This window comes from Myxine glutinosa, chromosome 3, assembly GCF_964187855.1.
Source record: "Myxine glutinosa chromosome 3, kmMyxGlut1.1, whole genome shotgun sequence".
Taxonomy (NCBI): Eukaryota; Metazoa; Chordata; class Myxini; order Myxiniformes; family Myxinidae; genus Myxine; species Myxine glutinosa.
Window position 1 is genome coordinate 193,385,830 of NC_136263.1, and position 17,146 is coordinate 193,402,975.

The 17,146-nt window shown below is 45.1% G+C and overlaps 1 protein-coding gene and 1 long non-coding RNA gene across 4 annotated transcripts in view; one reads left to right on the plus strand and one right to left on the minus strand.

Moving 5' to 3' along the window:
* Positions 1 to 870: 870 nt before the first annotated feature.
* The window catches only part of TOP3A (DNA topoisomerase III alpha), a 69,371-nt gene continuing 53,095 nt past the window's right edge, over positions 871 to 17,146 (minus strand). For 2 of the 3 annotated variants that reach the window (XM_068109586.2, XM_078774922.1), the window contains 7 exons: positions 16,158 to 16,287; positions 14,786 to 14,899; positions 14,225 to 14,390; positions 13,992 to 14,132; positions 13,784 to 13,906; positions 11,919 to 12,709; positions 9,921 to 10,329 (listed from right to left, as the gene is read on the minus strand). In XM_068109586.2, the coding sequence (XP_067965687.2) occupies positions 10,145 to 10,329; positions 11,919 to 12,709; positions 13,784 to 13,906; positions 13,992 to 14,132; positions 14,225 to 14,390; positions 14,786 to 14,899; positions 16,158 to 16,287 (1,650 nt within the window). In that variant the 3' untranslated portion in view covers positions 9,921 to 10,144. Of the gene's footprint in view, positions 2,775 to 9,920; positions 10,330 to 11,918; positions 12,710 to 13,783; positions 13,907 to 13,991; positions 14,133 to 14,224; positions 14,391 to 14,785; positions 14,900 to 16,157; positions 16,288 to 17,146 lie in introns of those variants that run through there. The other variant, XM_068109587.2, reaches the window with a different exon arrangement.
* Positions 2,618 to 10,807, plus strand: LOC137422923 (uncharacterized). Its single transcript, XR_010983611.2, has 2 exons — positions 2,618 to 2,746; positions 10,687 to 10,807. It is a non-coding gene; the product is annotated as an uncharacterized LOC137422923 (long non-coding RNA).

Genomic DNA, 17,146 nt, shown 5'->3' on the forward strand with positions numbered 1-17,146 from the left:
TTTTCGAAGAAGGCCTGGTTAGGACTTGGGCACAAAGGCACAGCTGGAAAGCGCATTGAGCTTTCGGAGGAATCAGCAGAGACTGTTTGGCCGGCCGTGGTGGCAAGGTCTACTAAGGAGCCTTGGAGAGGGGGCATAAGACTTTTTATTGGGATTGCCGCGTGGGTGGGCCGACCCGGAAGATGGCATTCCCACAGCCGCAGGCTGCCAATGATAGGGACCAGCCATGCACGAAGGTGGTCCTAAGTTTACAAGGGCTATAAACCATGTTCACGGAGTTGGAGCTGGACCTTGACTTTTATAGAGAAAGGATTCCTCTCTTCATCACCTGCTGCAACAGCCCTGCGCCTCACCAGCCTGCACAGGCCATAATGGAACCAAAACCAGCTCCCGCCATGCTCAAGCCCTGGGTGTACATGATGGGCATGCTCGCCAGTGGTGACTCCCAAACGTGTGTGTGGAGTGCCAATGAAAGCCCGGCGTACAGGGGAGGTTCCCAGCCAATTGAGTGTGTGCACAGGAGCAGCCGCAGAGCCAATCACAGGCATTGATGTAGTGAACTGGTCGCAGAAGCTCATCGCCTTCATAATGATTCCCTGTGCCATATCCGGACCGAAACTGGCCTCAGAAGTGGGGTACGTCCAACCTCTTCAACCACGAAATTTGGACAATACCATATGGGTGGCACAAAGGACAACTTCACACTAAACAGTGACCTTAGTACAGAGAATGAACGCTATAATGCAAATGTCGAGGCCAATAAGGCCTTATTTCTGCATCTGAAACTTCCTCCCCCACCCTCCTCACCTCATACCTTCCCATGCCCCCCAACCCTTCCAGCCCCCCATCCCCTATCCCACGCCCTCTCACTCAATGAACATAAGGATTTTATTATCAAGAGTAACAAAGAAAATACCTTTTTTTCAAAATGATGTAACAATGTGTTGTTTTTGCTTTCAGCTCCTTGTGGATAATACTAACATTGAGGATTCGGTGAGTGGATCACGTGTTTTACAAATCAATAACAAGGAGGACGAGATTGTACGTCAGGCTAACGATTGGTCTCAGTCTGTGATTGATAAGGTAAGCGTGAGTATCTTACAAACACAAGTTAAACTTGTTTAACGAGTGAGATGTGTGCAATTCAGATGCCGAGGCCGAGAATTACAACTACATAATAACACAAGTTTGGTAAAAACAAGGCCCGATTCATGAGAAATTCCCTTATGTTTAATGAACTTTGTGTGTTACCGTAACGTTAAATCAAACATTTAATGTGAGTAATGATGTGTTACATGACTTTACTGCAATGTTAAATTAACAGTAACATATGTTAGTATTAATTTAATGTTATGGTAATGTAACACCCATTAAATCAGATTTAACGTTGTAGTAATTACTTGTGTTATGTGCTATCATAATGTTAAATGGAACATTTAATGTGAGCAATGATGTGTGTTTCATGACTTTACTGCAATGTTAAATTAACAGTAACATGTGTTAGTATTAATTTAACATTATGGTAATGTAACACCCATTAAATCAGATTTAATGTTGTAGTAATGTGTTAATATGTCTTACATTATGTGTTATCATAATGTTAAATGGAACATTTAATGTGAGTAATGATGTGTTTTACAGGAATTTACTGCAATGTTAAATTAACAGCAACATGTGTTCGTTTTAATTTAACATTATGGTAATGTAACACCCATTAAATCAGATTTAATGTTGTAGTAATGTGTTAATATGTCTTACATTATGTGTTATCATAATGTTAAATGGAACATTTAATGTGAGTAATGATGTGTTTTACAGGAATTTACTGCAATGTTAAATTAACAGTAACATGTGTTAGTATTAATTTAACATTATGGTAATGTAACACCCATTAAATCAGATTTAATGTTGTAGTAATGTGTTAATGTGTTACATTATGTGTTATCATAATGTTAAATGGAACATTTAATGTGAGTAATGATGTGTTTTACAGGAATTTACTGCAATGTTAAATTAACAGCAACATGTGTTCGTATTAATTTAACATTATGGTAATGTAACACCAATTAAATCGGATTTAACGTTGTAGTAATGTGTTAATGTGTTACATTATGTGTTATCATAATGTTAAATGGAACATTTAATGTGAGTAATGATGTGCATTCTCAGATAAACGAGCAGTTGTCCACCCCAGGGTGTGGACAACTGCCCGTCATCATGACCATCAGGTCCACTCCAGTTTCCCCCCGCTAGGCAAAGTGACCCGTCGCCATTCGGTCTCTAAGATCGTCCGGCGTGCCAGGAAAGCGAGGTACTGAACCGTTGTGGAGCTTGCGTGTGGGCTATATAACAATATATGAGTGTGGGAAGGTTTCGGAGTCGCAGAGCGACATATAGTCATTTCCTGGTATTCAACATGGTTCATGCAGTCTGTAAGCGACTCCTGCAGTCTCCACTCTGCCAAAGGGGTGGATATGAGGTTCTACAACCAGCACCATAACACGGATCATCCAATTGATTGAAGTCAAAAAAAAATGTGGGCATACAATTACACAAAGGAGAAAGATTTGTAAAGTGTTACCTCGTTATTAACTGTCGAAGGGATTGGTGCTTACAGATCACTGAGGCCGAGATTAAACGGAACCGGAAACGGGTTCGTGAAATCAACAGGTTCGTGGAATTTCTGAAATCCGAACTGGATTTATGCAGCAAAGGAAGTCCGTGAAGCAAGTGAGGACATGCACAGGTGAATTATCCAAGCGGTTCACTTGTATCTGTACAGTGAAACACGCAAACAAACCATGTTTGTAGTTAAACAATACATATATACAAGATTAATGTCTAAAGATTGTGGCTCTTGTCCTGTATCTCATCAACAACACTGGTTCAGTTAATGATCGGGCATAAAAGCGAGAAACAAGATGTAGTATTAACAGCTCTTATGTGCCTTATTAACCATGACTAGGGGTAAAGCTCGTCAAAATGCCCGGCGTACAAAACAACACAACACAGAGGATTACCAAACACACAAAGTTATGAATTATGATTACCACTCCCACACACACATCCCTCCTCCTCACTCTCATCCCCTTTTTTTTCTTCTTTTTTCTTTCTTTCTTTTTCTCTCTCTCTCTCTCTCTCTCTGTCTCTCTCTCTCTCTCTCTCTCTCATTTGGATTTGAGATCAAAATATGAATTGGGTGACTGTTTGTGCTGCACGAAACACATAATCGAGTTTCAAAGTGAAAAGCATGATTTGCTCAGGTGCCAAGGAAATGCATCAAGCAACAGGTGCCTCAGGTGTTTACTCTAGCTCCCGATGGCACGAAGATGGCGCGTTGTCTAAACCAAATTCTCAGTGTCACACATTGCTGCTACAGTTGCAGATATTGGATGAGTTATTGCTAAGCAGTTGTTGAACGGTTCCACCCTTTTACTAAAGTACATCTGTGAAACTATCGGGGATGCCTCTTTGTGGTGGTTGTACCCCCCAACGCAAGTCAGGGGCCAACTCTTCCCCGCTGCCCAGACTCTTCAAGGCAGCACGGTCACGGTCAGAGTGCCGATCAGTCCCCGATCACTGGCTCTTTCCCTCATGTCTGTCTCTTCTCTCTCTTTCTTTCTATAACTCTGCTGTGGCCCTGCCTTTGTAAAGGCGGGGCATACCATCCTGGATGTGCGGGATCTTTGGGTCGTTCCTGAGAGATTGATCGGTTGTCTCCATGCAGCAGGCTTGTTCGAGAGAACTGTCCGGGGATATACACCAACAACAACACCACCACCAACAACAACAATACGCCTGTAGTCATTGGCACCGATCACCATACACCATACACCATTGATTTATAAGATTTTTGCGGACATGCTGACAAGCACCCTTTTTGTAAATGTGCGAGATGATTTAACATGTTCAGGTGTTATCAAGCTATGCTGGATGGCAACCAATCTGCCTGCATTTAGTGCGAAGTTGACTCTGAAGCTTGGCCTACTATTTTCAACAAGATGCTTTGGAGGCTTTGTACTGTGGATGTTGAAAGTGATTGGTTAGTCAGGACCTGATTGAGGAAAAGGTGGGGTGGAATTTTTGGCATGGTTTGGAGGTTGGAGACATCGTAGAAGAGTGCAAGAAATATTTCAGGCACAAGATAATGACGGCTCCTTTTTCTCTAACCTGCGTGTTTATTTACCAAACACTTACCTGACTCCCTACGCAGTAACAACCATCTCACTTGTGTAACCTAGCACCAACCGAATGCCTTACCTCTCGATCAAACACCTAAACCTTGTGATTTTCCCATTCTCAGGTAAATCCTTCAATTTATTCAGCTTTCAAATCACATCCAAGTTTTCAACTTCTCTTCTGTTTACCTCCACCACCAAAGTTGGATTAAGGTTACGGTTGAACCCCTGTCTGTCTGTGATCAGGATATCTCTGTAGGTTGTGGACATATTCAGAATGATGAAACTTGGTGGACAGGTTGGTTGTGTGACGAGGACGAATTATTTACAAATTATTATTATTTTTTTTTTTAAGTGAAGTGATTCTTCACCATTGATAGACAGGCTAAAACCTATATATAGCACAATATCTCAAACCAAGGTACCACCAAGACCCTGCCTTGATCAGGCCATCCCTCCGAACTGGATGACCAAGCAAGGATGAGACTGATCAGAGAGGCCACCAAGAGGTCAATGGCAACTTTGAAAGAGCTACAGGCCTTTATGGCAAAGACTGGTCACTGGGTGCATGTGACAATATCCCAAGCACTCCACAAGTCTGGCCTGCACGGTAGGGTGGCAAGAAGAAAGCCATTACAAAAAAAGTCCACCTTGAGTCCTGTTTGAGGTATGCAAAAAACCACTCCGGAGATTCTGAAGTCATGTGGCAAAAAGGTTTTGTGGTCTGACGAAGCAAAGATGGAAACTTTTCAGCCTAAATGCAAAACGTTACATTTGGCGCAAACCCAGCACAGCAAATCGCCGAAAGAACACCGTCCAGACTGTGAAGCACGGTGGTGGCAGCATCATGTTATGGGGATGTTTCTCATCAGCAGGGACTGGAGCACATGTCAGGATAGAAGGGAAAATGGATGGAGCAAAGTACAGAAAAATCCAAGAGGAAAACCTGCTGTCCTCTGCAAGAAAGCTGAAATTGGGACGGAAGTTCACCTTTCAGCATGACGACCCGAAGCACACAACCAAAGCTACACTGGAGTGGCTAAGGAACAAAAAAATTACATGTCCTTGATTGATTCAGTCAGATCCCCAACCTAAATGCAATCAAAAATCTGTGCATGATTTGAAGATTGCTGTCCATCAACGCTGATGTCCTTGGACTTCGCGCCAGGCTCTGGGCCGACGTGGTGTGGTGCTGACCGGGCAGGCGTGGTGTGGTGCTGACCGGGCAGGCGTGGTGTGGTGCTGACCGGGCCGCCGTGGTGTGGTGCTGACCGGGCCGCCGTGGTGTGGTGCTGACCGGGCCGCCGTGGTGTGGTGCTGACCGGGCCGCCGTGGTGTGGTGCTGACCGGGCCGACGTGGTGTGGTGCTGACCGGGCCGACGGTGTGGTGCTGACCGGGCCGACGGTGTGGTGCTGACCGGGCCGCCGTGGTGTGGTGCTGACCGGGCCGCCGTGGTGTGGTGCTGACCGGGCCGCCGTGGTGTGGTGCTGACCGGGCCGCCGTGGTGTGGTGCTGACCGGGCCGCCGTGGTGTGGTGCTGACCGGGCCGCCGTGGTGTGGTGCTGACCGGGCCGCCGTGGTGTGGTGCTGACCGGGCCGCCGTGGTGTGGTGCTGACCGGGCCGACGTGGTGTGGTGCTGACCGGGCCCACGTGGTGTGGTGCTGACCGGGCCGACGTGGTGTGGTGTGGTGCTGACCGGGCCGACGTGGTGTGGTGTGGTGCTGACCGGGCCGACGTGGTGTGGTGCTGACCGGGCCGACGTGGTGTGGTGCTGACCGGGCCGACGTGGTGTGGTGCTGACCAGGCCGACGTGGCGTGGTGCTGACGGGGCCCCCGCAGCCGTGATGCCCCCCCCCCCCGAATTTCCATGTTTTAAACGTTTCCCAGTGTGTACCCTGGATTAGAATAGGTACACCGTATCCCTGCGTGTCGTAAGAGACGACTAAGAGGGTTGGCGTCAGGAAGGGCATCCGGCCATAAAAACATTGCCTCAAAAAGAGAACCATGACAATTACAACTACATATGGGCAGGGTACAGCCTGAAGTGGAGATCGGTTTCTGAGGTTTGGGACATGGAATGTAGGGACAATGACAGGGAGATCAGGAGAAGTGGTGGAAGTGTTGGTCAGAAGAAGAGTGGAAATATGTTGTGTGCAAGCGACGAGATGGAAGGGAAGTGGTGTGAGAATGGTGAAGGGGAGACAGGGACAGAAATACAAGTTTGTGTGGCAAGGGTGCCCAGAAGGTGTGAATGGTGTTGGTGTCCTGTTTTCTGAGGAGTTTGTAGACAGTGTGGTGAGTGTGACAAGAGTGAGTGATAGGTTGATGATGGTGAAAATGATGATTGGAAAGCTCTTGGTGAACGTCATCTCGGGATATGCTCCGCAGGTTGGTCGGAGCGATGAAGAGAAGGACAAGTTCTGGTGTGCGATAGAGAAGCCGATGGAAAACGTGAAAGATGAGGAAGTTGTTGTGGTAGGAGGATACCTAAATGGACATGTGGGAAGGAGTATGGACGGTTTTGAGGGAGTTCATGGGGGTTACGGATATGGTGTGAGAAATGGAGAAGGTGAAAGGATTTTGGAGTTTGCAGATGGAGCTGATTTGTTGATTTGTAATATTCAGTTCCAGAAAGAGGATAATAAGCTTGTTACATACACGTCAGGTGGGTCGACGACAACCGTTGACGACCTGATGGTGCGTAGGCGAGATAGGGGGCACCTCCGGGACACAAAGGTGATCCCGGGGGAGGAGGCCGTTTCACAGCACCACTTGTTTGTCTGCGACATAAGGGTGAAAGGTGCGAGGAGAGCTCGGCGGGTGAAGTACCAATCGAGAATGAAGGTGTGGAGGTTGAGAGAGGTGACAGTAAGGGAGGCATTAAAAGAGAGGCTGAGTAGGGTAGAGGATGATGTGGTTGAGCTTGAAAGTAGTTGGATGTCAATTGTCAATGAAAGCTAGTCTGTTGGGAGCCGTTGGTGAGGTATGTGGATGGACAAAAGGACCACCGAGGCACTCGGAAACATGTTGGTGGGATGATGAAGTTGGAAAGAGGATTGACGAGAAGAGGAAGAAGTTCAAGGAGTGGCAGAAGGCGAAGGGTACGGGAGCAGAAACAGCAGAGCATGAAAGTTATAAGGCAGCCCTGAAGGCTGCAAAGAAAGAGGTAGCAAAGGCGCAGGAGGCATGCAGGAAAATGTTCGGAGAACGCTTGGATTTGGAAGAGGGTCAGAGAGCAGTATTCAGGATTGCAAAGTAGATAGCGAAAGAGAGGTGTAATGTGATGGAGGTGTGTTGCTTGAAGGATGAAGTGGGACAAATCGTTGTGGACCCAGATGGAATTAAAGGAAGATGGAAAAGATATATGGAAATGCTGTTGAATACAGAGAATGAATGGGATGGCAACATAGAGAGTAACCCAGTTTTAGGACCGGCAGAGAAGATAACTGAGAAGGAAGTTGAGGAAGCGATAAAAGCAATGAAGGGTAGAAAAGCGGGAGGGCCGACGGGAGTTGTGGGAGATATGTTGAAGGCAGCAGGAAGTTGGGGTGTGAAGAGAATGACAGAGATCTGTAATCTGGTGGTGAAAGAAGGCCGCATTCCAGTGGCTTGGGAACTGAGTACTGTCGTCCCTGTATACAAGGGAAAAGGTGACCCTCTGGAGTGTGGCTCGTACCGAGCGATAAAGTGATTGGAGCATGGAATTAAGGTATTGGAAAGGGTGTTGGAGAGGAGGATAAGGAAGAAAGTGAAGATCGACGAAATGCAGTTTGGATTCATGACAGGAAGAGGAACGACAGACACGCTTTTTATTGCGAGGCAGTTGCAGGAGAAGTACATGGAGAAGAGGAAGAAGTTGTTTCTTGGGTTTGTTGATTTGGAGAAAGCATTCGATAGGGTTCCACGCAAAGTATTGACATGGGCATTGAGGAAGTTAGGAGTGGAGGAATGGTTGATCAGAGTAGTGATGGCAATGTACAAAAGAGCATGCACAGCTGTAAGGACGAAGGATGGGAACAGTGGTGAGATTGAGGTGAAGGTGGGAGTGCATCAGGGGTCGGTACGAAGCCCACTACTATTTGTAGCTGTGATGGAGGTGCTGGCTCAGAACGTAAAGGAGGGTTTACCGTGGGAGTTGTTGTATGCAGATGATCTGGTGTTGATTGCGGAAAGTATGGATGGACTGAAGGAAAAGATGAACAAGTGGAAGGAATGTATGGAGACAAAAGGTCTGAAGGTGAATATCGGAAAGACGAAGGTGATGGCAAGTGGTAAAGCATGTGGTGAGGTGGAAAGAACTGGGAAGTGGCCCTGTGCTTTGTGCAGGAAGGTTTGTCGGAGTTAACTCCATTCAATGTACAATGTGCGCTGAGTGGGTTCATCAAAAATGTAGTGGTCTGAGAGGGTCATTAACCAGTGCGGCAGCTACATTCAAATGTAAGGTGTGCAGAGGGAGCTGCAGATGGAGGGAATGTTGAGTTGGATCTTGGAGACGACGTGAAGCTGGAAGGTGTGAAAACATTTTGCTACCTCTGAGACATGCTGAATGGAGAAGGTGGATCAGACTCGGCAACGGTTGCTCGAGTGAGATGTGCATGGAAGACGTTTCGGGAACTGAGTGGCGTGCTGATGAGGAGGGGAGTGTCGTTGAAGCTGAAGGGAAAGGTGTATGCTGCATGTGTGAGAAGTGTTATGATTTATGGGAGCGAGACATGGGTAATGAACGTGGAGCAGCAACGAAGGTTGGAAAGGGTGGAAATGCGAATGGTTCGATGGATGTGCGGAGTATCGTGGAGAGAGAGGAAGACAAATGATGAATTGCGAAAGATGATGGGAATAGAGCCTGTGATTGATGCTGTGAAGAGGAACAGGTTGAGATGGTTTGGTCATGTGTTGAGGAAGGATGAAAGTGACTGGTTGAGAAGAGTGATGGAAATGAATGTAGAAGGAAGTACAGGCCGGGGAAGACCGAGAAAGACTTGGCTAAAGATGGTCGAAGAAGAAATGCGGGCAAAGGGGTTAACAAGGGGAGATGTAGAAAATAGGGCAAAATGGAGAACATTGTCATGGGGACCGCAAGGCTAATCCCCGCTCTAGCAGGGAATATGGCCTTAAAATGCATGTTGTTGTTGTTGTTGTTGTTGTTGTCCATCAACGCTCTCCATACAACTTGACTGAAGTTGATCAGTTTTGTGCAGAAGAATTGGCAAATATTGCCCAATCAGAGTGTGTGAAGTTGGTAGAGACCTCTCCCAATAGACTCACACCTGCAATTGCTGTCACAGGTGCTTCTACCAAGTATCAGGGGGGGGGGGGGGTGGGGGGGACACCTATCCAACCAAGATATTCAAGTTTTGTAGTTTTAATTAACTTTCTGAAATTTGTAGAATTTTCTTTCAATTTGAAGTTGTGGGTTATGATATGTAAATAAAGGTAGAAAAAGTCTGATTTAATGCATTTTAATGCCAGGCTATAAGGGAACAAAAGGTGAAATTTTTGAAAGGGGGGTGTAGACTTTCTGTCAGCCCTATATGCTCTCTAACAAGTGCTGTTCTAGTTTGATCCACACTACACTTTGAGGCACATTTACTATAGCTGCCCCTTTTCTTGTGCAAGTTGGAAGTGCACTAGCTCCTGAATTACTTCCTAACCATCTCAAGGAATGGATTCTGATAAATGGTGGTTCCCCCACTTGTACTCCCATTGAAATAGCCTGCCAGTTCCACAACAAGACAAGTGCTTCAAGCATTTTCTTTATAAAACGTTCTAAAATCATCAATGCTGACATAAAGCAAACTGTAACAAACAAACTTTATATGGTTTTGGAATTTAACCTTACAATTATTAACATAGAAAACATATTTACATGTTTTTACATTCCCAATCATATGTTTTGGTGACAATGAGACAGCTAATTCAATTGATTTCAACAGAAACACATCGCAGACTTGTAGATCACACCAGTCAAACACCAAGTTGGTTTGCTTCAGGACAGGTCTTCCGGGTGTGCCCAGGTTGTCGACAGATACCACAGGTCCTCCTGCGTCGTGGTGCGTTTCCGCCCGCGTCACGTGTGCTGTTGCCGCCCCTGTGTCCACCAGCGAAATGCACAGGCCTTGCAGCAGGATTCGCAGATACTGAACCTGGACCTGAAACAAGCGGATGGGTGACAAAGAATCCACTACGACATCGGCAAGGAGCAGAATTGATTCCAGTTACATGCAAGCCTCTAGGGCAAACATGGCTGGCATTGTTGAGTAGGAACAATGCACAAAGTCAGGAGAAACAAAATCACAACTTCCAAAACTAGACGGCACTCGGTAGAGCGCACAGACTCGCCTGGCACACTTATTCTGAACAAAAATACCATTGTTAACTGAACCAGCTGCTATTATAATTATGGCGTAATGCTATTATGGCCTGTATACTCGGATCATCCATGCACCCCATTATGTCACATACATTGCCATTAACGTTGCTTCATAGATTATTGCTTGTGATTGCAGTGGTGCTGGTGGTTTCAAGCCACAAGATGGAAATGGTTCCCGCATGATGCTGCGCTGACGTCATTAACGTACACTGGTATGCTTTGCCCAAAGATGCTAAATAAAGCACCGTTTTGAAGTACCATAGAGTCACACTGATTTTACACCATCGAATTCTGCTTCACAACTGCCTCGGTTGTAAGTGAGTTCTGGTGGCCTATACCGCTCACCAACTCGTGAAGTCTATCATAGATTGCTTCACTGCAAATTAGTTACGACTGCCTCGACTTCTCTACACGGTCAAGTCGACCACACACATTTATTCTTCTTTTTTGTAAATTTGTGGCAACTTCTGTTTTTGCAACATAATGTGACTGTTGTCCTGGCTTCAGAATTCAGAGATTGTGCTGACAATCTTTGATGAACTTGCTCTGTGTATATGCTTTGTCATACCAGTTTAAGTTATTTTGGGAAATTTGGTTAAAGTACCACCTTTAGAACCACCTTTAGAGGCCATTTTTCCCTGCAGAGCAGGGGTTGGCCTTTTTTGAGCACCATCGTCCCCTTTTTGAAACAATGCTTTATGGCCGGATGCTCCCCCTGCCGCCAATCCTGTTAGTTGCCTCTTGCGACACACAGGGAATTGCCGACCTCAGAAGGCTGACAGGCTGAGTCAACCCCCCTGGTGTTCATTCAGCGATTGACCGGGATTCGAACCCAGGATCCTCGGATCCCAAGCCGGCACCCTGACCGCTAAGCCAACACCAGGCTTCAAATTTGGTTTTTGGTTAAAGGTTAAATTTGGTTAAAGTACGTAAATTGTTAATGAAGAGCTGGTTTTCTATTGCTAACATTGTGGAACGAGTGCGGTTTCCCTCGTATTTGTTTAAATGGTCTCTTTATTCCAACTACTCTGAATCTGGGCCGCAATGGGGTTCTGTGACTCATTATTATAATAATCTTGTAACCTTATAATTTCACAATAATCTTGCGAAAAAGATATTTTAAAGCCTGATAGTAGTTGCAATTAGGGGTCTTCATCTGCCAGGCACACGAGCAATATTAATTCTTTCCCACTCAAGAAAAACGCTGGGGCCTGACCTCGTTGGTTCTCGGAAATGCAAGCACGACTAATACAAGAGCAGTTACAGGGTGCAGAACAGCTACAGATTAATCAATGCACATAGGAAAATGGCCAGTGCAACTGGGCCTGAGACTACCCAGAAGACTCTCCACATTATTTACAAACATACCTGCAGGACAGTTTTCATCAGCCCAGCTGAAGAAGCCACACTGCTGGTCTCTCGGCTTGGAGCAGGTGTGAAAGGAACGGCCGGTGTTTGGTCCTTCTTTCTGAACCACACGTGTTACCGTGGGAAGGTTGCAGGAACACAATGTGTTGGAGATTGCACTCCTCCCTAATGGGGCCACTGGCACGCTGTGTGTGTTGAATGCAGCACTTCTTCCGGTAGTTTGTGCGACATTTTGTCTGGCGGCAGGAGGTTGCCATCCATCACTGGGAGCAGGTGGTTCATCTGCCCACAGAAAGAAATTGCAGCCTCCAGCATTGCACTTGTAGAACTTCCTGCCTTGATTTGCTCCTTCTTTTCGCACCGTCAGAAGAATTGCTATCTCATTGCAGTTACAATGGATATCATGTGTCGAACTCGGAGCTTGGTCCCGAGGTCTCGGAGCCGGATGTTGAGGTCTCGGAGCTGGGTACCGAGGTCGTGGCGCCTGATGCTGAGGTGTCGGAGCTGGGTACTGAGGTCGCGGCGCTTGATGCTGAGGTCTCGGAGCTTGGTGCTGAGGCACCGGTGCAGTGACAAAATTCCTGTTGTCTTGTTGTTGGTATCTCAACGGTTGCTGTGGTAATGTGAGATTACGTACAGAATTGCTCTCTGTAGAACTGGCGATCATATTTTGTCGAAGGTATTTCAGATCAAGGATGTCCGCTAAAATGTCATCGCAGCCTCCAATGCAGCCGATATACTCCAGCGGGGTCAGAGGAGGCACTGAGCCTCTTTTAAATTTAAACATCAACCTGGAAAACGACAAAAGGTTCACAATAAAAACGTGCGGCCTTCAGTAGTTTGCCGTCATTAGGCACCTTAGTCTACATTGTTTCTTCTGTCCAATCTTGCTTCCACCTTTTGTACAGGTGATCACCGTGACCATTGCAGGAGACACTCATCGCTAGAAATGATAGACCCATGTTGATTCTTAATAGGCCAATGTTTTTGAAACTTGATACCATGTGAGCTACATACTACATACGTATTTCAGGGACTTTGTGCCATTCCCATCCGAGCACTATGTTCAGGATGCTGGCTGGCTTTGTCGGTTCAAATGCCATATTGTGTTCAATTGTCCATCGTTTATGAATGTCCATATTTGATAGGATAATGCAGAGGTAGCGAAATTACACCTTTGAGCTCTCAAGCCAGTTTGATTCCCGACCCGACTATAAACTGTCAGGTTAGAGGTTTCCAGGCGAGGCGCTACATCACAAAGCCTGCCGTCCCTCAGATGGATTAAAAAAAAAAAAAACACCTTTAGAGGCCATTTTTCCCCGCAAGCGGGGGTTGGCCTTTTTCGGGGACCATGGTTGTTGTTGTTTTTCGGTCCCCTTTTTGAAGCAATGTTTTACGGCCGGATGCCCTTCCTGCCGCCAACCCTTTTTGTCGCCTTTTACGACAAACAGGGAAATACCAGTGAACTGGTACTCAAATTAGCCGACCTCGGAAGGATGACAGGCTGAGTCAACCCCCCTGGCGTTAATTCAGCGATCGACCGGGATTCGAACCCAGGATCCTAGGATCCTAAGCCGGCACCCTAGCCGCTAGCCCAACACCAGGGTTATAAATATTATGGATATTAAACCAATAATGCTCAGTCTACTTTAATTCGTTGGTGGAGGATGAAGATCCCACGGTGTCTTTCATGTAGAGTTGGGGGAGTTACCACCGGCACCAGGAACAAATTACAAATTCTTACGCATACCACCATTAGTCAGATGCCAGGCCTGGCAAGCCGGTTCGAAGCAGACTTTGGCCTTTAAAAACACATGAATAAATGCACCACAGCAAGTGAGTGTGGAGATAAAGAGCACATGTACCTGTGAATGGATTGAGGGGAACACTTATCACATGTTCCTTCATCTTTAGCCACTTCCAAGACACCGTCTGGGAACCAAACTGCTGCTTTGCAGGAAGGATATCCTGAACAAGATATCATGAACCTAGTACAGGTGAAGATAATTACACGCACTCACACACCCACAGCTTTTGAACAACAGTACGTGCAAAACAGTGCACTCGTCTTACCTGCCATTCTTGGTCCTTTTGAGTGCCATGTCACTGTTACAATGCGGACATTTTCTAACCATGGGCGCAGTTTCTGGCAGAATCTGCGCATCAATTTGTTGCCGATCTTCATGCAAGTACTGAGCCAAAGCTTCGTCCAGCCTGTAGGGGAAAGAGCAGCTTCAGCGACAGAATCCGACGGCAAACAAAACAAACCAAGTCGCGTGAATGCGCCAAAGTTCCATCTCACTTACTTGCTTGCCTGTTCCAGGGCGGTCAGGAAAACGTTTCTATAATTATGCACTTGTTCCCTCAAAACGCGGTTGTTGTCTTTTTTCCCTTCACAGATGAGCTTAAGGTCGGCTTCAAGTTCTGCGCGTAAATTTGGTTTCGACATTTCGTAGCCCATAGAGTTGTATCCTACAAAAAACAACCTCGATGAGCCCAGACAGTTATATAAAATAAGCAATAACAATGTCTGTGACAATAGGCACTTGTATAAAATAAGCAATAACAACCTCCATGAGCCCTGAGGCTTATACAAAATAATAATAATAATAATAATAATAATAATAATAATAATAATAGGTCCATGGGCCAGGGCATACCAACTGAGGAGGCAAATTATCGTAATGCTTTTCCAAGAGGCATATGTCTGAAGATGTTGCCCACATGTGATAATCTTTGCACATCAGTAACTTAGATTCAGCACATTTTCTGCACCAATCACAAATACTCTATCTCAGAGAATGGGAACCATACAGAAAACCCACAAACCCAGGGATTGGAAATCCAAAAGGTTAGGAATGTTTTACCTTCCACAAGGCCCATACCGAGCTCGCCAGGAATGAACCGCTCATCTTGTGTTAACCCAACATACTTCCTCGCCTTTATTGTCTCGATGTGCTCTGCATGTGTCGCATCAGTTCCTGGATCACAACAACAATCTCACACAGCTTATCACTCACAATCCCTTACACATTTACCTGATCACTCACAATCCCTTACACATTTACCTCATCACTCACAATCCTACACGTTTACCTTATCACTCGCAATCCCTTACACATTTACCTTATCACTCACACTCCCTTACACATTTACCTTATCACTCACAATACCTTACACATTTACCTTATCGCTCACAATCCCTTACACATTTACCTTATCACTCACAATCCCTTACACGTTTATCCCAAAATCCCAAAATCACAAATCTAAAATCACTCACAATACCTTACACATTTACCTTATCACTCACAATCCCTTACACATTTACCTTATCACTCACAATACCTTACACATTTACCTTATCACTCACAATCCCTTACACATTTACCTTATCACTCACAATCCCTTACACATTTACCTTATCACTCACAATACCTTACACATTTACCTTATCACTCACAATCCCTCACACATTTACCTTATCACTCACAATCCCTTACACATTTACCTTATCACTCACAATCCCTTACACATTTACCTTATCACTCACAATCCCTTACACATTTACCTTATCACTCACAATCCCTTACACATTTACCTTATCACTCCCAATCCCTTACACATTTACATCATCACACTCAATCCCTCACTCATTTACCTTATCACTCACAATCCTTTACACATTTACCTCATCACTCTCAATCCCTTACTCATTTACCTGATCACTCTCAATCCCTTACACATTTGCCTTATCACTCACAATCCTTTACACATTTACCTCTTCACTCTCAATCCCTTACACATTTACCTTATCACTCACAATCCTTACACATTTACCTTATAATTCACAATTCCTTACACATTTACCTTATCGTGTACAATCCCTAACAAATTTTCCATATCATCCACAATCCCTTACACATTTACCTTATCGCTCTCAATCCTTCACACATTTACCTCATCACCCTCAATCCCCAAGCACATTTACCTTATCACTCTCAATCCCTTACACATTTGCCTTATCACTCACAATTCCTTACACATTTACCACATCATGCACAATCCCTTACAAATTTCCCATATCATTCACAATCCCTTACACATTTACCTTATCGTTCACAATCCTTTACACATTTAACAATTGACATAATAATCCCCTACATATTCATCATAATCACTCAATATTAATCATGGTTGTTTACTCATGGAAAGATCACAGCAATTGTAGGAACAAACCAATTCCGTGTTTATCCATGAGGGATATGAGATCAGCCTCCGTAAGCAATTTTGGAGGGCTGGTTTCACCATCGACCATTTCAATGCTGCTCGGCTGAAACTCTTGACCCTGCTCGTAGAGTGGGATCACCTGTTTATGGGGGGAAAAAGTGATTTACCTCGTACATTATTAAAATCTATAATAATAAATGTCAGTGTTTGTCAGTCAGTCATTGTCTATCTCCACCATAACTCCAAAACCATGAAACCTAGCGGCTTGAAACTTTGCATGCATACCTCCAAAGTTGAAACTTTGCGTACCTCCAAAGGAGTGCATGAATGAAAACTGGGTGTGTGGGTAAATTTAAATACCCCCCTTTTAAGATCAGCTATCTTTGGTCAGCCCAACTTCACCTCGCAGGGGTCTTTTGATTTGGCCTACTCAAAAAGCCTTGCCTTGGAAACACTATCTACTCTCATGGACTAATTAATGTATGTAATCAAAATCTGTGTTCAGATTTGAGGATTGGATATTGTGGCCTAAATAAGTGTCGAAATCTGGGATGAAAACTATATTGTTAAGAAATTCTCGATTATTATAACTCAGTGCATCAGCATATTTATTTAAGGAAGGCTATGTATGCTCCCTCCTTCTCCATATTTACCCAAGGACATGTGAAATTGCCAAAGCGTGAAACTTAACTTTTTCTTCTGTTCCGACGAATATATTGAGTAAAGAAAAGATTAAGGAATATTGCCAAAGTGTAACTTCATTGAATGCAACAAAAAGAAATTTAAAGCAGGTGAAAGCTCGCGCCCGCAAGCAATTGGCGCGGTGACCATGGCTCGGTTCTCTGTGGGGAAATCCCCGAAGTTTGGAAGGGAAAATAAGTTAGAGGATTAGAATGAGTAAAGTGAACTACGAGTTCAAGAGAGAATTGAAAAATGTTTTCAGGGGTTACAAAGCAATGCATCCCCACTCGACGTCAGGATGGCCGAGAGGTACACAC